The sequence below is a fragment of the Fistularia commersonii genome, chromosome 2 (assembly GCF_037954325.1).
Source record: "Fistularia commersonii isolate RoL2024-O1a breed Wild chromosome 2, RoL_Fcom_v1.0, whole genome shotgun sequence".
Classification (NCBI taxonomy): Eukaryota; Metazoa; Chordata; class Actinopteri; order Syngnathiformes; family Fistulariidae; genus Fistularia; species Fistularia commersonii.
Window position 1 is genome coordinate 10,083,781 of NC_141285.1, and position 27,788 is coordinate 10,111,568.

The window sequence follows — 27,788 nt, forward strand, 5'->3', positions numbered from 1 at the left end:
GAAATACCTTCAACATCTTACCTGTCTCTCAATCACCTTACACTTTCAAAATTTTCTTCAGGACTGGATTCTATATTTTTCTTATTAAAGGATTAGATATGCAGTCTAATTGTAATTTTTACAAAGTAGCATGCTGGGGAAAACGGGCTGAGTTCTCAATTAAGAAATACTCAGCTTTATGTAAATCCAGTGCAACTGTGGATGACGTGTGAACAAAAAGGCTACTCAGCAATTTAACAATCTGTCATATTGCTAGATGTCATTCACCAGGCTGAATATCTCTTCTCTAAGTTTTCTAAATGCTTAGTCAGTACATATGTCTTGACATACAATTACACATGATTTGTCTATGATGATGTCTTACAGAATGTTAAATGAACCTTCAGTCGGAGGTTGCTCATGATTCTTTCATAGTTCATTGTGCTCTGTCTTAATATAATGTATTTTGCAGGATTTCCTCAGTACATATTATTAATCAGTAGCAAATCAGTTCAAATGCGTAAAATATTAGTATTGGGCTTATTTTGGAGTGTTTGGTGTGGTAACATTTTGTTTTATGTGGCTTGTTAAGTTGTAGGAGGTAAAAAAGACACAGACAGTGGATGTGTACAAAATAGTAACAAATACAAAATTATGATTATCTGGTTACGTTATCAGTTCATATTTTAAGTAAAAACTGAATGAACAATAAATGGCTTTTGTCTCCAGGGGATGTTAATATGTGGTTTGTGGTTGTAGATCTCTGAACAAACTTGGTTGTGTCAATTTTTTTGGACTCTGACAGCTTTTGCCACCATATTAATCCCTATCTTTGGAGGGTTTCTGTTGACCCATAATTTATTGGGTGATACAGTGATTAACACTCCTACATTACATCAAAAAGTTCCTGGTTTTGCATGTTTTTAATGTGCTTTCATTGGCTCCCTTGAGTTCTCCAGTTTCCTTCGTCAGTCCAAAATGATGTAATTTAATTGAAGGCTATATTGTCATCAGCCTGAATGAAATAGTGAATATTTGTATGTCTCCATATGTGGCCCACTTATGCTGCCCTCTATGATGGACAAACTGCTTCAGGTTAAACCCCAGACAGCCGATTTTGGGTGGGGAGATGAGATTCTTCCCTGGGTGGGGGAGTTGGACACTGCATCAGTCTGTCATGGTGAAGAGGAAGCCTACCCGAAAGGTGGAGCTCTCAACCAGTTGATCTATGTTCTTACCTTCACCTATGGTCATGAGCTTTGTATAATGACAGAAAAAATGAGGTAATGGCTATTGGGGGAGTTTAGTTGGAGTTTCCTATGTAGGGTGTCTTTGCTCTCTCTCAGAGATAGGGTGAGAAGCTCAGTTGTCAAGGAGGGTCTCAGAGTAGAGCCACTGCTCCTCCGCATCGAGAGGAGCCGGATGTCAGAACTTCCTTGACGCACCTTGGTGAGGTGTTCTGGGCACATCCCACTGGGACAAGACCCATGAGATGCTGGAAGAATCTCTCAGCTGGCCTGGGAATGCCTTGGGAATTCCCTGAAAGACTTGGATGATTTTCCTTTTGTTTCTGTGTTGTGGTCACATGTTAGAGTTTGCAGAGTAATACATGACTATATCACATTGTCAACCAATGAATTTTGTGCATCAGTCCTTGAAATTGAAATACTGAGCAACTTGTTGATGACCGCCAGAAATTTTGAATTATGTTAAAATTCTGCTTATATAGATATGTTTGTGTGTGTATAATATAGTAAACCTGTGGTTTGTAGGACCTCTTTTCCATCAAAGATGCACTTACACCTGCCTTAAATGATCCTGAGAGGCCTTTTTGTGTTTGGGAAATAAAAGAGCAAAGCGCTACAAATTAGCAAATTACAATTTAAATACCCTTAATAAAACTCCTGAAAAAGAGTCTACTGGTGAATGGCAAGAATTCAAGTACTTCCCCCAGTTCAAGGAGCCGAGATCTTTAGTGTTCAGTTCTTGCACTTCAATAGCTTCAATGGAAAGTGTTAATGTTCTTATCTGATTCAGGAAGCAACTGTGGTTTTCTGCCAGTAAATGAATGTCCGTGTCCTTTTTGCTAACATCACTGGGTCTTCAGTATTTATCTCAAGAGCCCAAACAAGCTACTTTTCATGACACAATAATGACAAAAAAACAACTGTTTTCCTCTTGCTCATAACTGGGGTCTTTTTTAGCTTGCTCACATCATGGCTCATATTTTTCCGTTTGTTTTCTAAAAGCACTCATCAAGACCCATGGGCGTTACTGATAAAGGCAGTGTTTTTAAAAACGCTATTTTTAGGTGTGGCACATTTTCCAGATGAGAAAAAAATCCCATGGCACACCACCAAACAAAAATGTTCAAAAATTATATCCTGTAGCTTAATCAAGCAACCATCCAGTTATGTCTAAAAGTATTTGATAGCTCCGCTTTTCAATATATCACAGTTTCAGATAGTCAACTAATTATTTGAAAATAACTTGACTAGGGTGTATATCTTGCACTCATGAAACTATGAAATAAATATGAAGTGCTGCCACCTGCACTTGCATTTTGTGTTTTTAATAGTTTTTATATGATGATATGTTACTCATTTTTTTAACAATATTTTTACAATTTTCTTACAGGGTAATCAGAGATCTTTTCATCAGCTGCAATGGCCTCAACCAAATGACAGAACTGGTTTACCTTGACCAAACATGCTCTTTAGCTCTGAAGGTATTTCAGACTCTTATTGCAGGCATGGAGCACCAGCAAGTTGATGGAGTGTTACAGGACCTCCAATGTGCCGACACAGGAGAAAAAGACACTGTCTTATGTCTAGTTGAGAATGTGGGATCCCGAGGTGCCGGAGAGGCTCCGCAGAGCCTCAGTAAGTTCTACGAAGGACTAAAAGAGGCATATCCACATCATAAGAGCCGAAATGGACGAGGGCGTGGACTAGCACGGAGCCAAGCGGAGACCCATCTCCATGTTATCAACCTTTTCTTGTGTGTTGCTTTCATCTGTGTTAGCAAGGAAGCAGATTCTGATCGGGACTCAGCAAATGACTCTGAGGACACTTCAGGTTATGACAGTACAGCCAGTGAACCACTGGGCGCGCGTTTAGCTTACCTGTCTCCAGACAATGTGGCACTGCCCTCGAAAGAACAAGTGCGCCGGGCTGCTGATGTTTGGTCAGTCTGTCGTTGGATCTATCTGGCCAGCCCACTGTTTCAGAGGCAGTTCTTTAGACTTGGAGGGTTGGATGTCTGCTTGCGTCTCATGACCATGGTTATTCAAAAACTTTCCTCGAAGTCCAGTGATGGTAAAGCAAAGAAGAAGAGAGATGGCAAGAGCAAAGGCAGTCCAGAGACCACAGTCCCTGTCACTCTATTGGGAGTTCACGAAGCTGCTCAAGATTTAGCTGAAATCCTCTGCTCTGTAACAGCTCAGGGAAAAGCCAGAGATCCAGCAAAGAAGCTGGAAGAAGAGTGGCCACTACAAAGTATTCGCCTCCTTGAGGCTTTGCTGGCGATTTGTCTTCATAGTGGTAACTCAGCCTTGCATAGAACAGATTCTGAGCTTTCTTATCAGGTAAGTCAATTAACGTTGTATTTATTTACTCATTATGGCTTTTCTTCACAAACCCAAAATACAAAATTACTTTTATTTTGCCCTTGATTATTGTCTTAAATTATGCTAATTGAGTTCCTGTATCTTACCTTATCTGCAGCACCAGTCTGTGGAGGAGACTCTAATTGAGGTTAGGGACCAACTGTCTAGTTCAGGTGTAGTGAACTCTGACCTCGCTATACCCCTGTTTGACTCTCTCTTGAGAGTGGCCTTGGCTGAGGTGTCATCTTGTCCAGATCCCCCTGAGGAAAAGCCAGACAGGGTGAGTCCGACCTATAGGGTAACAGTGAATTTACTAAGCTGTATTTTTTAATTTCTTGAGTCATTTAAGCTGGTGTGTCAAGTTTGGTTTGTTTGTCAGGCAACAGTAATGAAAATTGTCTACAACTATTTGCTACTCGGTATCGTAAGATGTGGTTATAGCAATTGTTCTTTTTATTTCTTAGCTGTAGTAGTTGCCCTCCTCCACTACAGCTCCAAGGGTAGCGTGACAGTTGATCGTGTTGGTTGCGCTTGTGCTTGTCGTTGTTCCATGCTTACAGGATGATATTTGTGTACACACGATTGCGATTGTGACTTTCCATTCACAGTTACAGTCCTGTGCATGTGACATAAGCCTCGAGTGATGGGTGCTGTCCGTGCAATGAGGAGCTGAGCAAATCAATGTGCTGGTCACAGCTCTTCAATGAAACAAGATTTTACCCAATTAAAAATGCCAACAAAAATAGAAAATCAATATGCTGCACTCAATTATGAGCTTTTTAACCCAGTCTATTCATGTAAAGAATGGTGAAGTTGACAACACTCCTGTGAGATCTCATGACCCATGGGATTCCTGAAAAACGTCTCTGCCTCTGCAATGTGTCCTTGAGTGTCAGTGCAGAGTGAGAGCTGGACAGAGCAATAGAATGAAGATTGAAAGCCTTTCACCAGACTTGATTTCGATTTCATATGTTACTCTGTTATTTGAACTCTCTATATAATGAAAAAAAAGGCTACATTCACACAAGGAGTCTAAATGCTCAGTTGTCAGAGTATTTTTTTTCCATGGTTACCAGAATCAGCTTCCATTGTGAACTGCTCCAAAGAAAAATTAAAATGCCATCATAACCATCACCACTTTTTGAATTTTACAGTAACTTCTTTCCTGATGGTTCTTAAGACTCTCCATTGCCAATTTATTTATTTATTTCATTTCGATATCCTATGGCCGGATGCATTTATATTTGAAGCACAAGATCAGTTAAGATGTAACTCTTTAAGTAGCAGCCGTCAGCATTATTTACGTTCAGCTAATGACAAATGAGTAATGACTCTACTAAGCAAGGAATTATTTATTAGAAAGTGTGGAATGAATTATGTATGTTGAAATAAGCAGAAAATGCTTGTTTCTTATTGAGTTTAAAAGTAGACAGACTGTCCAGTCACCCTACCTGTGTTTGCTGCATACCTGCCAAATTTTGAAGTGAGTGGTATTTATTTAAGTCATAACCATGCCATGATAGGAAACCAATCATGCTACAGAGTGCTTAGTATTCTGGACTATGTATTATGCACAGCAGAGCACCAGACAAGTCATTTTACGACGTCTTTAGCAAGCAGTGGCTAAAAAACGTTCATTAAATTGGCTTCATCTCTATATAAATAGGTAAATTATGCTCCTTTTTGTTTTTTTCCTGTAAAGTCCTTATAAATATTCAGTAACCTGTAATATTTCCATTACTTTAGCAACATTTCTCATAGAGCCTGTTCTTTTTACCCATGAATGTATCCTATTTGCAAGAACAAATAAGCATTGAAAAAATATAAATTAATTAAGAATAATTTCAACATAAAAAATATATTGACGGATAAAAAATCCCCCTCTCACCTGTTGTGCTTTTTATCCATTCAGATTTTTTTTGTTTGTTTAGAGCCGCTGATTGTTGGAGATATCAACATGTAGAGATCTCTGCTTTTTCTCAAGAATAATTAAATAAGGTTTCCCCTTTGGTTCCAAAGGTCCAAACAATTACATAAAAATGCAGCAGCAATGTCCCTTTCTTGTAATCCTGGCCTGACCACTCAATAATCTACAATAACCTACAGCCTGGTAGTGTGGGTCTCTTATCTCACATTGTAAGATGTCTTAAAATGCCTGTACTAATCCGGTTCCAATAGAGGAGGATTTAGGTTTTTATATAATAGATTTACTTTTTAGCTCAGAGCACAGTTCTTTTTCAGTGACCCATGGTGAGAGCGATGTTCACTTGACCAAAGTATAGGCTATGATGCGCTTAGATTACAAAGTTTTTGTATTGAATAAATATTGTTTCTCAATGCTCTCTCCAAATCAAATAGAAAATCTGAAAAGTTCTCCTTCAAAAAGAATGAACGTGTATTTTGAGCAAAGAACTATTTCAAAGTTGTGACTGTGTGTGTGTGTGTGTGTGTGTGTGTGTGTGTGTGCGCGCGTGCGTGCGTGTGTATATATATATATATATATATGTATAAGTATATATACATATATGTATAGGTATATATATGTAGGTACTTTATTCATCCCTGGGTGGAATAATTCATTTTGTGTGCTCACCTATGTCCATGTACAATAAATAACTGGACTCATGAAAGAACAAGGGTGTGTGTGATGTATAAGGCAGCTGATATGATATTTGTCTTATGACCAAATCACTCCCTCCCATATTCAGTTGAAATATTTGTTGGCAGTTTATTAGCCAGCTCAGTGGTCCAGACATTGCTTGGCATGCAGGGTATATTCAAGATAGTGTTTCGTACGTCAGCATCTGGCAAAATAGTATATCAAACAACTTGAAAGATTGTTAGGTGATGACTTTGGATTGAAATTTGTGAAATGTCTCTTTCTTTCTGTACTTTTCTCTCTTTCTCTCTCTCCTCTGCTCTCTTTCCCTCTCTACTCTTCCCTCTTTCTCTCTCTGCCTCTCCTTCTGCCAGACACTCCAGGTGTTGGCCGAGGGGGTGGCCCCATCAGGCGACTTATCTGAGGAGGTGGATGAGGGGCAGAGCTGTGGCGTGAAGCCCCTTGGGGAGGAGGAGGGCTACGACGCAGACAGCGAAAGCAACCCTGAGGACATGGCCAAGCAGGAAGAGGGTAGGACCACACATAACTACACATTTACTCTTTCACTCTAAACCCACACCACTTTCAGGCGAATACAGCTAAGAATTAAGATTAGTTGTGTTGCAAAACTATTAACCCTGTACCACATGTAGTTTTCCCACTCATTTAATTTTCTGCAGTTATTTTAAGAAAATATAAATAATTTCTGTGTTGCCTTCATCCCTATTTATTTTTGTTAAGAGAAATGCCAACAGACAAATTGTGATGGATGGAGGAGCCATGTGTTCTTTTTAACCTGCTTATTTTTAGCCTTGAGAAAACACAAGTGTTTATTTTCCCCACTCAAAAATGTATCATTAATGCATCTGTTAAGCATTTCTATGCATTCTCAAGAAAACTTAATGTTAAGAAGGCATTAATGATGCGTAAACCATAGACAATGGCTGCAGTTGAAGTGCATCTGAGTGTGCGTCTTAATTTGGTCTGCTGTTGAAGATATTTCTTCACACCAAATGACTCATTTTTATGGTGCAAACATTGTCTGATATGCCAAAAACAAACCTTGATATGTTTTCCTCACAACAGGCTCCTGTGTCAGTCTTGCTTTTATGCTTTAGTCCTGAAGGCTCCAAACTAGTCTTATTGTACCCTGTTACATTTTGTCCCCCTAGAATAGAGTTATTGTTTATTTTTTTTTACGACTGTAGGCAACTACATGCTGAGGCCCACCGAGCTGGATCTTGTGACTAATAAGATCCATCAAATAGCATCTTCATCTTCCCGACAAAAACCTTTTCATCAAAAGCCATGATTCTATTATGCTGACCTCATTCTAAACTAATTGCAATAAACCAAAATATAAGGAAAGAAATTCCTCCTCCCTGATTACAGTAGTTAATATCCCATTGTTTGAATTGGTTTCCCTCCTGACCTTCCTATGCCTCTTGGCGGACGGTTATGTTTACTTCTAATGAAATAAGCATACAGCATAATGACTCCTTTTAAGGAATTATTTGGGTTTTTATTTTTGAAACCAATGTGTTTTTAAGTTGCTTATCCTACATCTCTATCTTTGCATTATATTTTGCAAAGATGGTTATCTTGCATCCAGTAGATACAATGAGAATAGCTAGTGATCATTTTAAATCCAAAACTCTTATTCAAATTCTAGGGTCTATATTTATTAGTCACTGCAATCTGTATTTCAGAAGGTAGTTAAAGCAGCCACTCCTGTTCAAATGAATTCCTGCAGTCAATATTTAGTAAATTTTAAGTTTTACATTGACTGAACAGCAGTATTGATAGTCTTTTATACACTGTCAGAAATGGCAGTCTGAAAACGGCCTTTATTTTATATTTACAGAAGCCAATATTGATTTAGATGTTTGGAGTCAAAGTGAACAGCCCTTTGGTTGGAATAAGGAGAGAGCAAGCTTCATTAATAAAAGGAGGTCCCACAAGCCGCGTGAGAGTCTGCTGGGTTGCTCTCCTGTAAATCACAAGGAAACTCCCATGCTGGCTTGAGGCAGAACTTGGCTGGGACCAATTAATTTTCATGAGCTGCAGTCAAGAGCGGTGGTTGGGGCTGAGACAGAGAATTCCTGTGGATCCTGAAGCTGGTTATGCAGCACTGACAGTTATTACACATGTTAGCATCTTCAGCGTGTCCATATACGAGATGTTTATCCTCCCTTTCTGAATTGGCAAGAGATGCAAGTGTTGCTGTGTAACTGACCTGGTGCGGTGTCTCTGCGGCTGGTCTTTTAGGAGTGAAGGTGGAGTCTGCTTTGCTGCGTGACTTTGAGGCAGTAGGAGATGAGCTTGGGCATGGGGTGCTTCTGTACCCAGAAATCTGTAAAATCCAGTTGCAGCTACTAGCCACTGGATCTCCGGACCTGGAGGTTCTGAGTCATGTGTTTCACCGTCTGCTTGGTACAGTCCACATGAATCACCGTAATGCTGCTTTGCTGTATGACCAGGTCAGGCTGACCACTTGTACCTCACTCAGTACTTGTTTCTGTTATCTTTCTGTTACTTTTGTTTCTTTACTGAGCTTAAAATGTTTTCCCAACTTGCCTTTTTTGCTTCACACAGGGTGGAGTCAAAACCATCCTGTCAGGATTTCACAATATCCTAAGCAAAACTGACCCTTCCCTTAAAGGTTTGTCTAGTGTATTTTTTTATTTTTTTTTTTCAGTTTTGTTGTTGCTTGCTGTTGACATATTAGCTAGATCCCCAGGGAAAGTGTCATTCCTGGTCTTACGATGTATCATTTTTTTATATTTTTTTTATTGGTTCAAACATTGAATAGGATATGGATAATATTCATCAGTTTCTTCAGTTTTTCTTAAAATTTTGGATTGTCCACAAGTCTTCAAATCCCATCTGTAATTTGATACGTACAATGATTCGTGATGGGTCTTTTTCATTTGTATTGAATTACTTGTTTGTTTACAACTTTATTTTTCATAGTACAGCAAATGAGATGTTTTATACATGATGTTCTGGTACCTACCAAAGTAAAAAAGATTTTATACAATCTCCCCTTTATTTGTTTAAATTTAGATTGCCAGACTGTTATTGTTGAGCTGCTGGTTGCCATGGTGAGCAAACGAATCACAGCTGAGGAACTGGCTCTAATGATTCGTCTCTTCCTGGAGAAGACCCCACCCACTGTAAATTACTCACTCATCAAGATACTTATATTTTGCATGTAGGGTCTCAACACTGACAGTTTCTGCTCATTATATTGTTCAGCAGGATCCTGCTATGCTTTTCCCCCTAGCTTTTGTTTTTGTTGTTGTTGATGGCATCATGGATTAACACAACCCTTGTGCCTCCCTTTTCTGTGTACTGCACAATTACCCATATTAAGATGTGATGCTACAACTTGATATCTTTCCTTCGACATCTTTAATGAGTTCTCTCTGAGAATTCATTTGCTTAATGAGAGGAGAAAGGTTTCCAAATCATATTAGTGTCTGGGTTATTTAAAATTAACTGTAGTATTAGGCATTTAACCTTTTCTGTCATATAACCATACATTGAAATGTTGAAATTAATTTTGTGTTTCTGAGAGGATCAGATTGAACAAAGTTGTAATTGTGTATTAACTTAGATATGAGAAATTAACCTTTCTTATACCTTTTCTTCTCTTCTTTTCCTAGGAAATTATACTGAAGGGCATCCTACAAATTGTTGAGGCAAATGTGAATGTAGAACCTCTTCATTTTTTGTCCTTTCCAATATTTCTTGGGGCTTCTATACCAGGAGGGGTGTCCCCTGGTTCAAGACAGAATGGTTCTGCTGGGGGGAAAAGTGTAGGCTTACTCTGGAAAGGCAAACTATCTCCTGGACGCAGGGAGGGAGATATAGAGTTCCGACCAAGTCACCTACGTTCCTCACCCTGGCACATTGCTCCCCTACACTTGCCCCTGGTAGGGCAGAACTGCTGGCCCCACATGGCCAGCGGCTTCAGCGCCTCTTTGTGGCTTATGGTGGCAGAACAAGAGGCAAAGGGTGGGGACTCAGACAAAGGTAAGAAACTGTTTCTAAATCAAATTCTGCTTAGTCCTATCCCATATATGTAAACTTTGTTTTGGGTTCTGTCTTCATTTTATTTATTTTATTTTCCAGAAAAGAGGTGTCCTCCCACGGCAGATTCTCAATGTGACTCATCTCAGGCGGGGACAAGATTGGTTGAAGAAGGCCTTATTCATATTCTATCCATGGGCTCTAAGGCATTGATGCTTCAAGTGTGGGCAGACTTCACTACAGGCTCTCTCACATTCAGGTAAGTGACAGTTTCAAAGCTGTGCATGAAGAATATATTATCACTTTCTTGGGACTTTTTGAAAAATAAGTTCGGAAATTTGATATTGAAATGTAATGCCCCCCCCAGAGTTTGTATAGACCCAAATGATGAGATAAAAGCTGGGCTGTTGGCACAGGCAGAATCTAATGAAGGACTGCTTGTGCCAGGCAAATGGCAACACCTCAGCCTCACTTACACCCAGCAGCCAGAAGGCAAGAAGAACATTCATGGTTGTGTGGTTGTTTGGGTGTGTGGTATCAGGTGAGGAAAACCTGCTGTATCAATGCTATCAATTTACCTGTTACTAAATGAAATAAGTTGGTGTTGATCAGGTGTTAGTCAATCTGCCCTCTGTTTTAGGAAATGTGAGGTTTTTTTGGACTACACTTTGCCCAGGAAGTCAAGTTTATCCTCTGACAGTAACAAGACCTTCTGCATGTTGGGCCACTGTTTGCCATCATCTGAAGAACTGATGAAGCAGGGCATTCGCTGGAGCATGGGCACTGTGCTTCTCTTCAATGGTAGGGTCTATGCTGACGTCATCATACACCCAGAGGATTGTCTGCCGTTAATCTCTCAGTCGTTTATCATCTTACTCTGCTCTCATTCATGTATTTACTTTGACTTAGCTGGATAATAACTGAGGAAAGACTCCTTTCAGCACAGTTTTTGTGACACCGCCGATCGATTACATATTCTGTTTTCAAGTAGAATTACCAAACTTGTATTTAAATCAGATGGCGAAAGTGTTTAGTAAGAGGAGCAAAAGATGACAGTCGATGAGACCATGACAGATTCAGAGGTTTGGATGTAGCAGACTGTATCATTTTGAGAAAGGACACACACTTTCGCAACAGCAAATAATGTGGAATGGATTCAGTTTTTTTTTTTTTTCAAGATTAATGGAAGATGCACCTGCAAAATATGCAAATAAAATCTCTCATCTCTCAACCCACTACCAGAAATACCATAGAGCCCCTGTAGGAGAGCAGGCAATACCACTTTGCACCTTAAATGCAATGCATCATCAAAATGTTTCTATTCATCCACTTTATTTGCACGTTTGAATGCTTTCATAACAAAGCAGCTATACCACCTTATATGAAACCCTAAAAGTACAATTGTCATCTTTCTGACAAAATTATATATACTTTATTTGTTTTCTTTTACAGTATTTCACTGATCTACCCATAAGATACAAAACAAACTATTACTGAATTACATTCATTTACATGAATTTCTTCCTGTAACTAACTGAATCTTTTGATCTTTATGTATTTAAGAAGTATATTAACAGGGAGATTTAAATCTAGTTTCAATATTTGCAAGATTTGCCAAGTATATACTTGTTTCAGGCCATTCCATTTGTCCTCAACAGAGTTAATAATAGCATTAAATCCCTTTAAAGTATATTTTAAATTGATAAAATAATGGGATTTATTACTAAGTTATCATGATTCACTATGGATGATTGTATATTTAGCTTGATAAGTTATTTTAATAAATTCCCTACTTTTAATCCTTTTCTTGATGTTGTTAGAAATCACTCCTTTTCCCTAACCATAAATTGCTTTTTCCCCTTTTTATACAGTATAAAACCACATTAATGGTTTGTGGTGTAGTTTTATTAAAAGCTTGCCCAATGTTGTGGCTGTATGATCTCTTGATGGTGTGATGTGCAGCGTGTTGGAGATTTTCTTTAATCTGTCTAAAAGCATACTGAATACTTCTCTTGTTACAACTAACTGCCTTGAACCTCTGGTCAACCTCAACCTTGGAGTTAAACTGATAGTCTCTGGTTTTATTTGGAAACATGAAGAGTGGCATTTTATTATTAGAAAAAATGGACTGTAAGCTTCACCAGTTTTCATGAAAATTAGTAATAACACATCAAGGTGTGTCAATATACATTGTGCTTTAAGCTTTTTGTCATAATTAATACCTGTCTTTACTTCATCTCTTCATCTCTTTTTAGGAATTTAGAATGACCATCTAGATGTTCTTAGTTTGGGAGAAATTTATCAGCATCCGAATAATATTTTCAATATCGAACTTGGTTTTATTTCCCAATAGCACTTAGCCACACTGTAAATATGTCTTGTTATTTCAGGCTCTAGGGTAGGATCTGAGGAGGCCTTTTTCCTGTACACCAGTGGGCCTGACCTCACATCAATCATGCCCTGTAAGTATGGCAAGCCCAGTAGGGTATTCTCCAAGTTTGTCACACGGGAAGGCCTGAAGTGCGAGCATTTGAGGGAGCTTCTGACGAAGAGCAAGGATGTGGACACAGCAGCCTTGGTTGTAAGTTATTGTTTATTCAGCTCTAACTTCCAACTAGTAAGTGCATAGGAAAATGAAAACTTTAAAGAAGGAGAAAAGTAGAGTAGGTAGAGAAACATTGTATGTGTCAGTAATATAATCAAGACTCAAAATGTGTCCATCTTATCTGTTAAAACCTGTATTGGTGCTATTATTTAATGCAACTGTCGTAGTTTGTAATTCAAGGGATCTGTTAGGAAAGCAAATCCCTCTTGTGTTTTATTTCCTGTTTTTTTTCATGGTGTATGAAAGATGTGCTTGTCTAATTAGTTTTCCTCAATGATACAGAGCAGGAAGCAATTCCCCAAAAGAAAAACTATTAAAGTTAACAATGCAGCTGTTTCAGTGAGACTGACAATGGTTCACCCACATTGATTGTTTTATAAGAAAAGCTTCCCCCTATTAATAATTAAAGATACTCAAAGACATAGTATGACAAGTTTCTTGATGCTGATGTTTGTGTTTTTGAAGGAGAGTCTGGCAGTTGTGTATGCTCCCAGCAGTCCCAGAGTCTATACGATCTATGAGCCTGTTATTAGACTGAAGGGCCAGGCCAAGACTATGGTCACCCAGCGGCCATTCAGCTCCAAAGACGTGCAGAGCATTTCTCTGGAGCCCAACCCTCTCAAGACCATCCAACCCACTGAAACCCAAGGCCTACAGAGTGTTCTGCATAAGATTGGCGGGACAGGCAATTTCGTCTTCCTCTTTGCACAAGTAGGACATTACATTACAGTCATTTAGCAGACGCTTTTATCCAAAGCGACTTACAAAAATTGCAATTCAGTAACCGAAGATCCAAAGTACCAGTAGTCGTTATTCACTGCTCTACCAGAAGTCACCGCTCTACCAAATAGCCATCTCAAAACCATATAAATACATACATTAATTTCTTCGTTTTTATGCCTAGAATTAAAAAACAAAGTAATACTGGAAGTGATAACTTATTGTTGTAATGATACCTACCTGCTTTTTGCGCAGTTTTATTCAAGGATGATAATTTACAAAATCTACAATAAGTTTAATGGAACCTATATGCGTATATGCGTGCATGCGTGCGTGTCTCGAAGTGTGTGTTTTTTAAACTCAGACACACAAAAATTTTATGTCTTTTTCCTTATCTACATTCTCATTGACCATTGATAAGGTAGCAACTGGTCTTCTTGGCATGGACATTACATTGTAATCCATCCATCCATCCATCTTGTCCCCCTTATCCGGAGTCGAGTCACTCCAAGGTGTTCCCAGGCCAGCCTGGAGACATAGTCTCTCCAATGTGTCCTAGGTCTTCCCCATGGTCTCCCCCCAGACAGACATGCCCGGAGTACCTTCCCCGGGAGGGATCCAGAAGGCATCCTGACCAGATGCCTGAGCCATCTCATCTGGCTTCTCTCTATGTGGAGGAGCAGCGGCTCTACTCCGAGCTCCCCCTGGATGACAAAACTTCTCATCCTATCTCTAAGGAAGAGACCAGCCACCCTCTGGAGGAAACTCATTTCGGTGGCTTGTATCTGCAATCTTTCGCTCACCACTCACAGCTTGTCACCATAGTTGAGGGTGGGAATGAAGATCGACTAGTAAATCGGGAGCCTTGCCTTTTGGCTCAGCTTCCTCTTCACCACAGACAGACCGGTACAGAGTCCGCATCGCTGCAGACGCCGCACCGATCTGCCTGTCCATCTCCCGCACCATCCTTCCCTCAGTTGTGAACAAGACCCCGAGATACTTGAACTCTTGGGGCAGAAGCTCTTCCCCGACCCGGAGTGGGGATTCCATCCGTTTCCGGTTGAGCACCATGGTCTTGGATTTGGAGGTTCTGATCCTCATCCCGGCTGCTCCACACTCGGCTGCGAACCGTATCATTGAGAGCTGAAGATCATGGCCTGATGAAGCCAACAGAACCACATCATCTGCAAAAAACAGAGACTTTATCCTTCAGCCACCAAACCAGATCCCCTCTGCCCTGGCTGTGCCTAGAGATTCTGTCCATAAAAATTTTGGACAGAATCTGTGACAAAGGGCAGCCCAACTCTCATGAGAAAGGGCCTGACTTACAACTGGCAATGTGGACTAAGCTCTGACACTGATCATTCAGGGACAGAACAGCCCGTATTGGACCAACAAGGTTCCCTGGTCCGGCCACCGCCTGGCTCACACTCCATCAGACCCCCTTGGCCCTTCCTGTGGGTGGTGCGCCCAGGGGAAGAGGGACCCATTTCAATCCTTTGGGCTGTGCTCGCCGAACCCCATTGATTAACGTCCAGCGCTTGCCATCAAACCCCGCCCCAGGGCCTGGCTCCAGGGGGGGCCTAGGTGACCCACCCCAGGGCCTGGCAAGAAAAAACTACAAAGGTTTGTGTTCTTCATGAGGGTCTTCTGAGTTGCGCTTTGTCTGATTCCTCACCTTGGACCTACTTGCCTTGGTTGACCCTTCCAGGGCCATAAAGCCCCTTACAACATAGGATCACTGGGAGCTCATGGTCCTAGGTGAGAGACCAGAAAAAGCGCGGCTCAGAAGACTCCCATGAAGAGAAACAATAACCTGTCCTCAAACCTGCATTTTCTTTCTCAAGTGGCATGTTCAGAAATATCTGCATGCAGCAAAAATTAATAATCTAAAAACTGGAGCATGGCTATCAAAGACTGGAAAGTGGCTTTTGATGAGCAAAAGTAACACTGCAGTTGCCTTAGATTGAGTCTCTGCTTTTTGCAGAGGATGTGGTTCTGTTGCTTTCATCAGGCCATGATCTCCAGCTCTCACTGGAGTGGTTCGCTGCCGTTTGAACCAGCCGGGATGAGGATCTGCACCTCCAAATCTGAGCCAATGGTGTTCAACCGGAAACAGGTGGAACATAGAGAGGAACCAGATGATGTTGCTCGGGCATCTGGTCAAGATGCCTCTTGGACGGATCCCAGGGGAAGTATTCCGGGTATGTCCATCTGGGAGGAGACTACGGGGATGACCCAGGACACATTGGAGAGACTGTCACCAGGCTGGTCTTGGAACAACTTGGGGTCCCCCCCAGAGGAGCTGGACCATGTGGTAGGGGAGAGGGAGGTCTGGGCCTCACTGCTTCAGCTGCTGTCCCTGCGACCTGACTCCGAATAAGCAGGGAAAGATGGATGGATGGATTATTGTTTCTGTGTTTAAACGATTCGATGACTTTGTCTTTTTCAGTAACTCTTAGAAGTGACCAGAAAGATAATTAGCTTTATCCCAACTGATGTGTATAATAAGTAATTTTGTGTTGCTAGCAAGTAATAACTAAATTTATGTTGAGTGGGCTTCTGTGAGAAAACAGCAAGGGCCCACATTCCCTCATTCGTCTCATTCATTTTCCTGTTCCTTTATCTCCAGACGGTGGAGCTGAGTGACTGCGAGAAGACCCAGGCTCTGGCCCTCCAAGTATTGCTGTCTCTTTCCAAGTATAACCAGCATCGCATACATGAAATGGACTGTTACCATGGTTACTCTATGATACACCAGGTCCTCATCAAGTCAAAATGCATCGTGGGATATCATATTCTGAAAGTGAGTGATGTTAAAGTCTTGTGAGGGCTGCAAATTGTGGAAGTAACCATGTTCACCTGTGTTTGTTTTCACCTTTAATCTGATACATCAAAAACACAAGTGTCCCTAATAGTTGCTTTGAAATTACCTTGTTGTCACTTGACATTCTGGATAGGTTGAAATTGAGCTGTGTGATGGTCATATGCTGAGATGGACACCAACATGAACACGAAGCTCTAGTGGTGTCTCAAAATCCAACAGTTTATTGTCATTTTTCTTTACACATCCTGTATGGTCTCATATTAAATTGACTTATTAGGTTCATCAATCAATTCCTTAAATTGAGAATAAGGGTATGTGCAGAAGTGGCATCTATAGAGGGATAAAGTTGATGAGGCATACAATGAATTTATTGGAAAGAGTAGTGGAAACTAGACTAAGAGCAGAAGTCAGCATTCATTTGTGAACAGCAGTATGGCTTCATGCCTAGAAAGACTACTACAGATGCAGTATTGGCTTTGACAATGCTAATAGAGAAGTACAGAGAAGGCCAGAGGGAGCTGCATTGTGTTTTTTGGCCTAGAAAAAGCATATGCTAGGGTGCCAAGAGAGCAACTCTGGTATTGCATGAAGAAATCTGGAGTGGCAGAGAAGTCTGTTAGACTGGTGCAAGACATGTATGCCAGTTGTGAGACAGTGATGTGGTGTGCTGTAGCGGTAACAGAGAAGTTCGAGGTGGAGGTGAGACTCCATCAGGGATAAGCTCTGAGCCCCTTCTTGTTTGCAGTGGTCATGGACAGGCTGACAGATGAGGTTAGACAGGAATCGCCATGTGTTTGCACATGTTTGCAGATGACATTGTGATCTGTAATGAGAGCAGGGAACAGGCTGAGGAAAATCTCTAGAGGTTGAGGTATGGGCTGGAAAGGAGAGGAATGAAGGTTAGTCGCAGCAAGACAGAGTATATATGTATGAATGACATACGGTGAGGTTATAGGAAATGGAGATCAAGAAGTTGGAGGATTTCAGGTAGTTGGGGTCAACAGTCCAGAGCAACGAAGAGTGTGGAGAAGAGGTGAAGAGAGGATTTCAAGCAGGTTGGAATGGGTGGAGAAAAGTGTCAGGGGTACAATGCGATAGAAGACTATCAACCAGAATGAAAGGAAAGTTGTATAAGACAGTGGTGAGACCAGCGATGCTGTATGGCCAAGAAACAGTTACAAAGATGAAAGACAGGAGGCAGAGCTAGAGGTCGCAGAGATGAATTTGACCTGGATGGATAGGATCAGGAATGAGTCTATCAGCGGAACAGCACATGTAAGATGTTTTGGAGGGAAGGTCAGGGAAGCCAGACTGAGATGGTAGGGTGATGTACAGAGGAGGGATAGTGAATATATTGGTAGACAGATGCGGGAATTGGACCTGCCAAGCAGGAGGTCTTGGGGAAGACAAATGAGAAGATTTATGGACGTAGTGAGAGAGGATATGAAGGTAGTTGGTGTGAGAGAGGAGAATACAGAGAATACAGTTAGATGGAGAAGGTTGATTTGCTGTGGCAACCCCTGAAGGGAAAAGTCGAAAGGAGAAGAGGAGGAATCAATCCCTTAAATGATAAATCACTATATTTCAGATATTTATACATTCATTGGAAATCTTTGTAGAAAGCTAGTTTTCATGGCGTACAAGTCTTTTAAGCAAAGTAAATTAACTCTTAATTCATTTTTAGGCTGCTACTTCCTTTAAAGACTTCAGACTTTACCCAGTGTCGTACCCATACATGAAGATCTATTATATTTTGTGTTAAAAAAGTATTATTTTATCAACAAGCTAAAATTTGCATGTCTAGAAGTGATTCCTTTTTCTGTTTTTTTTTTCCTGATTTGGTGGCAATTTTGTGTCTACCTAGACACTACTTGATGGATGTTGCAGTGGACCACTTCTTATTCTGATGGATGATGGCCAGTTCCGTTTGGACACTGAGTCTATCGCAGTGGTTCAGGACATCAGTTTGCTCTCTGATGTTTTGTTGGACTGGAAGATATGGGCCAAGGCAGAGGTAAACACCTCCTTGAATAAAATGTCAAGCACAGTTGAGACTATTAATCCTTGTTGCAAGAAGTTGATTTTCATATTTCAAAATGAAAGACAATAGCTCACACTAACAACACAGAGACAGTCTAATAACACAGCTAAATTTTAAAGATGGTTATGAGTAGGTACAGCGAGAAGCCACAGTGAATGCTGTATTACCACTAGTATTATATCAAAATATATTTTAAAATATTAAATGTTGAGTTGCATATCTAACTTTTGTTTGAGTTCTTTCTTATATTTTGATATTGGATCTATTTTATGTTTTAAATTAAAAGCATCACAGAGATTAGACTGCTTTAATTGATGTTCATCATCTGTGTTGTTTGGTCAGTGTGGAGTTTGGGAAACACTGCTTGCTGCTTTAGAAATCCTCATCAGAGTGCACCACCCTCATCAGGTCTTCAACATCCGTCAGTTCCTCAAAGCTGAAGTAGTTCATCGCTTTCTGCTGACATGCCAAGTGTTACAGGTGTGTTACTCCCAGAAGACCTTTGTCATAAACCCATTTTCTTCATCGAGTGTTACTAACGACATCTTGTTTGTCTTAAGGAGCATCGGGATGAGCATCTGACTGCCATCCCACAGGAAGTCTGTTTGTCATTCGTCAAAATAATTCAAGAAGTATTAGGGTCACCTCCAGACTTGGACTTGCTGAAACTCATCTATAACTTTTTGCTGGCTGTTCACCCACCTACCAATACCTATGTGTGCCACACCCCATCTAGCTTCTATTTCTCACTACACATAGGTGAGGATGCACTGTAGATGAAAGCAGATGAAATAAATATCTCTATGAGTTATTCTTGTTATTTGTTGTTTCTATGTCCATGTTCTTCTAGATGGGAAGCTGTACCATGAGAAGGTACAGTCCATTATGTACCTGCGTCACTCCAACAGTGGAGGAAAGTCTGCCAGCAGCTCAGTAGTGTCACTTTCTCCTACCAGCTTTTCTGAAGTGCCACATGAAGGTGCAGTTATCTCACACACTCTTACACTGACTGTTAAGCAATTACAGTGACTCATAGTTAGCTCTCCAAATATAGCTAGTCAGTCAGACTGAATGGCCATTGAACATTCAACATATAAGCATAAAGATGCAGAACATTAAGGTCACTAAATGTCTTAAAAACCATTTTTCAGTACAACTTACGAGAACCATGACTTGTGTTTTTATTTTATTGCTATCACTTTTTAGAGCTAATCTTTGTCTAATAGGAACAATTTATGCAACTCTGATTTTTTTTTAAGGTCTATGCATTCACTTTATCATCCATCATTCTTCTGTTATAATTTTAATGTATATATTTTAGTACAAAATTCTGCTGCAAAGCACATATCTTGGTAATTTAGTCAGGGTTATTGTCTGGAATCCAAGCAAACGTGTAGACTGTTTTGGGTCCTGCCATGGTTGAAAAGTGCCATGATGTGCATTTGGTATTATTCATTAGCCCAAATAAATACAACCTTCTGTGCATTGCATAAAATAATGTAAACCGAGAGACCAGCAGTTGTTCAATGAATGTAGGGCATCTTTTGTTCAAATATCAAATGTAAGCACCATCACATCTGGAAAAAAGCAGCAGTATTTACATTAGGTCACCTTATTTGTTTGAGAAACTCCCTATTATCTACCTCCTCCTTTTGTAAAAAGATTTTAACCTCTGTTATGCGGTGATTTGTTTATCCTCTACTTTGATTTGTCTTTTTAACAACACCATTTCATTTTACTTTTGATTGCCCCATCCAGCTTTACCCTCACTCTGCACTTTTGTCGTTGTAATCTTTCCTCTCGAATACAATGTCATTTAAAGTGTACAAGTATAAAGTGTATAGTATAAATGAATGAGTTTGGCTTATGACACTCAATTAACAAATGGATTGGCCTTTTCCCTGCTATTATCCTATTTCCTATTGTCATAGCGTCCACCTGGTCTATACAATATTCTTTCAGTGGCAGCTCGGTGGTGCAGTGGTTAGCCCTTCTGCTTCGCAGCATGAAAGACCTTGATGTGATTCCAGCAGGGGAGCATTTTTTTTGTGGAGTTTGCATGTTCTCTGCGTGGGTTTCATCCGGGTTCTTTGGCTTTGACTGTTCAAAAACATCTAACCATCCATCCATCCATCCATCTATCCATGCATCCATTTATCCATCCATCCATCTTGTACTGCTTATCTGGGATCGGGTTGTGGAGGCAGCACCCCGGCAACTTGGTCCAGGTCCTTTTGGGTGATCCTGAGGCGTTCCCAGGCCAGCCTAGAGAAATAGTCTCTCCAGTGTGTCCTGGGTCTTCCCCAGGGCCTTCTCCAAGTTGGACATGCCTGGAACACCTCACCAGGGAAGTGTCCAGGAGGCATCCAAACCAGATGCCCGATGTGAACCAGATGTGGAGAAGAAGCGAGCCCTTCCTAGAGGCCGAGCTCTTCACTTTATCTCTAAGGGAGACCCTGGACACCCTGCAGAGAAAGCTCATTTCAGCCACTTGGTTTTGCCACCTTGTTCTTTTGGTCAGGACCAACAGCTTGTGACAATAGGTGAGGGTAGGAGCGCAGATGGGCCGATAAATTTTGAGCTTCACCCTCATCACTATTGATCACCAATCTGTCTGTCAATGTGTTCTGTCCTTCCCTCGTTCATGAGCAAGACCTCGAGACTTACTGTACCCTAACAGGACCTCCTCTCCGACCCGGAGTGGGCACTTAACCAGAACCATGGTCTTGGGTTTGGAGGTGCTGATCCTCATCCTGACCGCTAAACATTCACAGCGGAGTCTAACCCTCATCGGAAACGTGGCCGACTTACAGCCAGGATTGCAGACCATGCTGTGTCACCGATCATACAAGAAATGACTAGCCTGTATTACAGGGTTCGGCACCCCATACTCCCGGAGCAATCCCCACAGGATTTTCCGCGGGGCATGGTCGAATGTCTTCTCCCATGTGCACTCAAGGACCCTGCCAAGGGAGTAGATCTATTCGGCTGTTCAACAGCCAGGACAAAAAACCACATTGCTCCTCCTGGAGCTGAGGTTCAACGAATTGGGCCCTCCTCTCCAGTACCCCTGAGTAGAATTTCCTGGGAGGCTGAGGAGTGTGATCCCCCTGTATTTGAAGCACATCCTCTGATCTCCCTTTTTAAAGAGGGGGATCACCTCCCCAGTCTGCCAATCGAGCAGCACTGCTCCCGCTTTCCACATGATGCTGCAGAGGCATGTCATCCAGGGCAGCCCCACAACATCCAGAGCATTAAGGAACCGCTACTGGTGAGCTTTCGGACTACCTCGGCCACCAACTTCAGCCCCGGAAATAGGGGAGTTCACTGCAGAGTCCCTGTGACTCTGCTTCCTCAATGAAATATGCTGTTAGGATTGAGAAGAACTTGGAAGTATTCCTTCCACCGATCCACAACGTCCCAAGCCGAGGTCAGCAGCCCACCATCTCCACTGTACACGATGTTGACAGCGTACTGCTTCCCCTCTCGAGCCACCAGAAGGCGGACCAGAATCTCCTTGGCCTCACCCAAACTCCTCCCACTACTACTTTTTGCCTCAGCAACCACCACAGCTACATGCCGCTTGGCCTGCTGGTACCTGTCCGCTGCCTCCAGTGCCCCACAGGCCAGAAAGGCTTGATAGGAGTCCTTCAGCTTAATGGCATCTCTCACCCACCTCGACAATGAAGGCAAATAAAATGGCCCACTTGGACTCAATGTCCCCTGCCGCCCCCAGGACATGGTTGAAGCTCTGTCAGAGGTGGAAGTTAAAACTCTTTCTGACAGGGGACTTTCAGATGTTCCCAACATACCCTTGTAGTGCGTCTGCCACGTCTGACCGGCGTCCTCTCCCACTGTCCAAAAACATGCAGAAGGTTAATTGCCTTAGTGTGAAATGAATGAGAGGGTGAATGGTTGGCTGTCTTATTACTTATTACTTGTAAAATATTTACAAGTTACAAATTCTTTTCGTTTGTTTTCCAGGCCAACTCCATGCTTCGTCCCCTGAGCACGGAGGAGAAAATCAGTCCTTGCATCCGTCGAGTATGGCACCATCTCCCTATGCTTCCCCTTTACTGACACCTCGCCTTGGACATGGGGGCTCAAATGAAGCAGAGGAAGGTGATGGAGTCTCTCTTGCCACACTGCAAACTCTGGGGAGCACAGAAACACTCAAGAAAGGTGGGGGTGATGAGCTTCTTCTGAGTAGCTGTGAATCCGCAAAGACTATCTGTGACTCAGGTAATGGAGGTGCGCGACGCACACCATCAATTAGTGTGGAAGAGGAGAGGGATGAGGCAGCAGATGTGGACAGCTTGGCTGAAGGCAGTGTTGGGGTTGCTGAGTCTGAAGACCATTTTGACTGGGCCAGTGACGAGGCACCACGGCGCCCAGACAGCCTCAAAGGTATCCAGTCTGTCCAGAGGAGCCACAGCAACCTGACCAGTCTTGGCCTGGCTTTCCCAGCTTCAAATGGTTCCCTAGTAATTGGTCGCTGGCCCAATACTGCTGAGAGAAGCTCCATGCCTGAAGATTGGGAGAGCTACACCTACTCTCCTGGCTACGAGAGGGCAACTAGCAAGACTGACTCCAATGACAGGTATAGCGCTTATTTGACCATACGCTTTACTCTCAATCTGACAGTAGGAAAGCTAAGACAAGCACAACCTCAAAATTATAGTTCTTCCCGCAGTATTTTCTCTTTTTAAAAAGTTATTGGCTGCAGCAGTATGAAAATTATTGTTTATGTATCTAATTATGTTGTTTATTTTGCTCTTAAAGTGGCTGTCATTACTGTAGTCGCTTAATCATTTTGCAATCTGTATAGTCTATGTTTTCATTGCGGGGCATTTTAGACCCAAAATTCTTGTCCTGTTTTTCTGGGTGTTTTGTCTCGTAAGACTCTTCAACACTTCTCTGTCTAAATAACTTGATTTAGCTAAAGTGATAGAAAAAGTTTTCAAGAATGAGTATTATTAGTCAATGCTTTTTTTGAGAAGGGGTAGAAGACAGAAGAAATAAAAGAATAACTGTGGAGATGTTCGTCTACAGTCTGTTCCAAAAGATAGAAATGAATGAAAAGGAGCGGTGAGTTAGGGGAGTGCGACTCAGCTTTTGTGCCAGAAGAGGGCTGCAGTGGAGATGGCAATAGTTGGAACAAGGGTGAGCTATCTGGGGAAAGGCTCAATACTCAACCCTTTTTTTTCCCCCAACCAGTGTCTGTATCCAGGCTGCTCTGGAAGAGTCTAAACTGTGATCATTTAAACAGAAGTTCTATTTTGTAGATTTGATTATTGTTATGTTAGTGCCACAACAGTTAGTGCCACATTTAAAAGAAATTTCTTGAAACGCATGTGGTATGCAATCAGTTTTTACTAGTTCACATTTCATTTGTTAAATATTAAAGCGAATGACTAAAATCAAACCAACTGGAGATAACAGAAAAAAAATCTAACAAGGTTTTTTTTTTTTCATGCGTAGCACTTCTTTGACCGGTAAAATGTTGACTGTCATTTCAGGTCCAGTGCTGAGGACTGCCTGGTGCTGGTCTGTTGTGGACTGTATGATCTCCTGAGAGGTGTCCTCCTCCTGTTGCCCGACCTCATGCTTGAGGAGGTGATGGACAAACTCATCCAGCCAGAAGCCCTCATTGTCCTGGTCAACCACTCCTCTCCTCTAATCCAGCAAGGCGTGATGAAGGTCAGTTTAGCTTGTTTGTTTAACTGTTTACAGTTTAGGCTCTTAGAGTATAGAATTAATTGGAAGACGTCTAGCACACTGAACAGTCAGTGAGCAAAACAGATGTTTTTGTTCAGGTAGGTGGGCTGCTCACAAGGAAGCAGCACATCAAAAAAGCTCTGGTTTCAAGATTCAAAGTGTTAATTGTCATAAGTCTGGGAGTGGGTTTCCTCGTACAGTGAAATTCGACTTTGCCGTCCAGAGACGTGTGATTGATAAATAATAATAAACATACTCCAGCAATAGTGCAGGGAATGCAAACAGTGCAAGGAACAATAAACATACAACGAAATGTAAACAGTATTAGAAAATGTAAACAGTGTTGGTAGATGTGCAAGTTAAAGGTTAGAGCAGCTTTGCGTGTGCAGCTCACAAAGTGCAGGTGCAAGTGAGATGAACAAGGCTGACATGCACAGTTGAGTGCAGCACTGGCTGTGCTAGACGTAAAGTGCAAAATTGCAGAATTGTCTCAATGTTGTATGTTGTTATCGACTCCGTTCAGCTGTTTAGTCCGGTGGTAGTTGGGTAGAAGGCGTTCTTCTGTCGTGTCATCCTACATTGCACATTCCTGTACCTCTGGCTGGAGGGTAGGAGTGTGAACAGTCCATGCTGGGGGTGGGGGTGGTCCTTGGCAGTGGTTGCAGTTCTCCTGTTGACTCTGTGGTGGTAGATGCTCTACAGAGAAGGCAGTTGGGTTCTTGGTCCTCACTGATGTTGACACCCCGGTATTTAAAACTGCTCACCCTCTCAACCTGAAGACCTCAGATGAACAGTGGATGATGAGGTCTCCTCTCCTCCACTATCATCTCTTTCATCTTGTCCATGTTGAGGGTGAGGTTATTATCCATACATCATGACACAAGGCTGGCCACCTCTATCCTGTAGGCCGTTTTGTCCTCGCCAGTGATACGTCCAATCACTGCAGCATAGTGTGCAAACTTCAGAATGACGTTGTCCTCATGGGAGGCTACATAGTTGTGGGTTAACAAGACGAAGAGGATGGGGCTGTGGACACATCCTTGAGGTGCCCATGTTTGTCATGATACTGGCTGAAGGCTTATTTCCTATCGTGATAAACTGGGGTCTGTCAGTCAGGAAGTCTAGGAGCCAGTCACAGAGGGTGGGGTGTAGGCCTGGGGTAGACATTTGGTGGGTGAGTTAGTGGGATGACCATGTTGAAGACGGAGCTTTTGTCCACATCCTGATGTAGGAATCTTTGTTTTCCAGGTGGGAGAGGGGGTAATGGAGGGTGGCAGCTATGAAGTGGGCCTGGAGTTATGAAACAACTGCAGTTTTTCAATAACTTTCCTGATAGACCGCCAATGTCAAAAGCTCAGGTTTAATATATAGGAATGAGAGTAGTTACAGCTGTCAAGTCTACTCAAAATATATTCAGTGATTGTTTTGAAGTCCTTTGATATTGTAATAGGACAGTGACTTAATTTGCTGCTGAAATTCTGCTCTGGCTCCATGGCCTCAGCCTAATTTAGGATGCCAAAATGGCTAAAGCCAAGAAATTATATTTGATTTTTCTTTCTAAGCTATTAAAAAGAAATGTACTTTTGTTTTTTGGGTTACCTGCAGACAATGGTCCATGAAGTCATGCAAATGTGAATGTTACCTTTATTATCAATCATCTTTATTATAACTGCATTGTGTTGTTTTCCATAATCTAAGCAGACAAGGCCATGTGCATTGGAGTGCTCCACAAGTCATTCTTACCCTTCCGAATGTTTTATTAGCCTTATACACAAATTATTCTCAGTCCCTCTTAACATATCCAAATCATTTTAGTTCTGTGTCAGAGTCCCATTCATGTTGATTCCTTTTTGCATGATTTTGTCTGAGAAGGCCTCTCATTAGTTTTCTACTGTCTTCCAGTTGCTGGATGCCTACTTCAGTAGAGCCCAGAAGGAGCAGAAAGAGAAATTCCTGAAGAATCATGGGTTCTCCCTTTTGGCCAACCAACTGTACATCCACCAGGGCAGTCAGGGGCTCCTGGAATGTTTTCTGAAGATGCTTTTTGGGAGGCCAGTGGGCCTGGAGGAAGAGTGAGTCAGGAACAATAGAAATGTAGTGTACTCGAAGTATGTAGCACTTAATCAGTGCATGTTAAGGCATAGCTTTTTTGTACTATGTTTACTGGTTTTCCCTTATTTCTTTAATATGCAAAGGATGGATAATCTATTGTATGAATATATTTGTTTTTTTATTCCTGTCTAGTCTGGATCTGGAGGAAATGGAAAATATCTTTCCCTTCACAAAGCGCTGTATCATCCCAGTCCTGGGTCTGATTGAGAACTCCTTGTATGAGAACTCACTGGTGCACAATATCCTGTGTATGCTGCTACAACTTCTCAATGCTTGTCCCAAGCTGGCCGACATTCTGCTAGACCACGGGCTACTCTACGTGCTTTTTAACACGCTTTCCACCCTAAATGGCATGGAGAATGGGTATGGCTGCCAAAACAATGGATGATTTATTCAAACATGTCTATGGGCTCATGGGATTTGTCCTCAGTCTTTGAGTCATAAATTAAATCCGTAATCCTCTCACTGTCTATTGATCTTGCATACAGGTATATGAATGGTGGAATAGTATCCTGTGGTGAACATGTTCTTGTTATTCTTGCCATCTCTCCAGTATTCCCCTGAATGACTACAAGCTCCTGGTTTGTGACATCCAGCAGCTGTTGGTTGCTGTCACGATCCACTCCTGCAGCTCTTCAGGATCCCAGTACTTCCGTATCATTGAAGACCTGATCACCTTGCTGGGTTTCATGCAGACCAGCAAAATGCGTCGCACACAGGGTGGGGGCTGAAATGCAAACGCATCAGTGGTGTCAATTTAATGTGCTTCTCTGTTAGGCTTCATATCGAGGCCCTGAGTTCAGGTGCAGAAAAATAGCTGAGCTGTTGCTGCAACAGCAGAGAACATTCACCCTGGAAATGAATAGCATTTTTTAATTCCCTTACTAAATGGCTGAATCAAATTTTTCACCACATGTGATTTCCTTAAAATACCTTCTTATTACCCCACATGTTTTATCTCATACTATTCTTAGTTTGATTAGTGCCAGACTGAGATTGTTGGATATTTACAGAGGAGGGACAGTGAATATCTGGGTAAAAACTATGCTGAGCCAAGAAGCCTAGCCTTCTAGGCTAGATTTAACGATGGAATGAAAAAGGAAATTACATCAGTTAGTGTGAGAGGGGAGGATGCAGAGGATGGGGCTAGATGGACCCGATTATTTCCAATGACAACCTCTGAAAGGAAACGCCGATAAGTAAGAGACATTTCAAAGAACCCATGCCCCTTAACATGACAACCTTTAGAATTATTTTAGCAATTATAGTTTACTTTCATTTTTGTACATATTGTCAGCCATCCATGAGAGTAGTAGATCAACTTTGATCATAACCACATCCTTTTTCTCTTCTAGAGATGGCAGTGGCTTTGCAGTTTCGTGTCCTTCAGTCTGCAATTGAGTTTATAAAGACAACATCCAATCAGGAACCTCAGAAGTTGAGCAGCTCTGTCAATGCCCCAAGCTCACCTCATCATGCTATTTATCAGAAGCGAAAGAGCATTGCAGGTTAGTATTCTAATTTTATGCAACAGGTGATATTGGC

At 41.7% G+C, this 27,788-nt stretch overlaps 1 protein-coding gene across 6 annotated transcripts in view; it reads left to right on the plus strand.

The window, feature by feature from the left end:
- Positions 1–27,788, plus strand: part of lyst (lysosomal trafficking regulator) — a 68,870-nt gene that overhangs the window by 27,071 nt on the left and 14,011 nt on the right. For 4 of the 6 annotated variants that reach the window (XM_086166607.1, XM_086166598.1, XM_086166602.1 and 1 more), the window contains 23 exons: positions 2,617–3,565; positions 3,705–3,866; positions 6,560–6,716; positions 8,454–8,665; positions 8,781–8,847; positions 9,252–9,361; positions 9,854–10,223; positions 10,323–10,479; positions 10,588–10,761; positions 10,861–11,021; positions 12,611–12,801; positions 13,291–13,536; positions 16,178–16,351; positions 18,237–18,386; positions 18,756–18,893; positions 18,974–19,172; positions 19,264–19,392; positions 22,398–23,013; positions 23,933–24,113; positions 26,034–26,203; positions 26,376–26,606; positions 26,797–26,963; positions 27,599–27,751. In XM_086166607.1, coding sequence (XP_086022733.1) covers positions 2,617–3,565; positions 3,705–3,866; positions 6,560–6,716; positions 8,454–8,665; positions 8,781–8,847; positions 9,252–9,361; positions 9,854–10,223; positions 10,323–10,479; positions 10,588–10,761; positions 10,861–11,021; positions 12,611–12,801; positions 13,291–13,536; positions 16,178–16,351; positions 18,237–18,386; positions 18,756–18,893; positions 18,974–19,172; positions 19,264–19,392; positions 22,398–23,013; positions 23,933–24,113; positions 26,034–26,203; positions 26,376–26,606; positions 26,797–26,963; positions 27,599–27,751 — 5,264 coding nt within the window. The remainder of the gene's footprint in view (positions 1–2,616; positions 3,566–3,704; positions 3,867–6,559; positions 6,717–8,453; positions 8,666–8,780; positions 8,848–9,251; positions 9,362–9,853; positions 10,224–10,322; positions 10,480–10,587; positions 10,762–10,860; positions 11,022–12,610; positions 12,802–13,290; positions 13,537–16,177; positions 16,352–18,236; positions 18,387–18,755; positions 18,894–18,973; positions 19,173–19,263; positions 19,393–22,397; positions 23,014–23,932; positions 24,114–26,033; positions 26,204–26,375; positions 26,607–26,796; positions 26,964–27,598; positions 27,752–27,788) is intronic. The other 2 variants (XM_086166601.1, XM_086166600.1) reach the window with 2 other exon arrangements.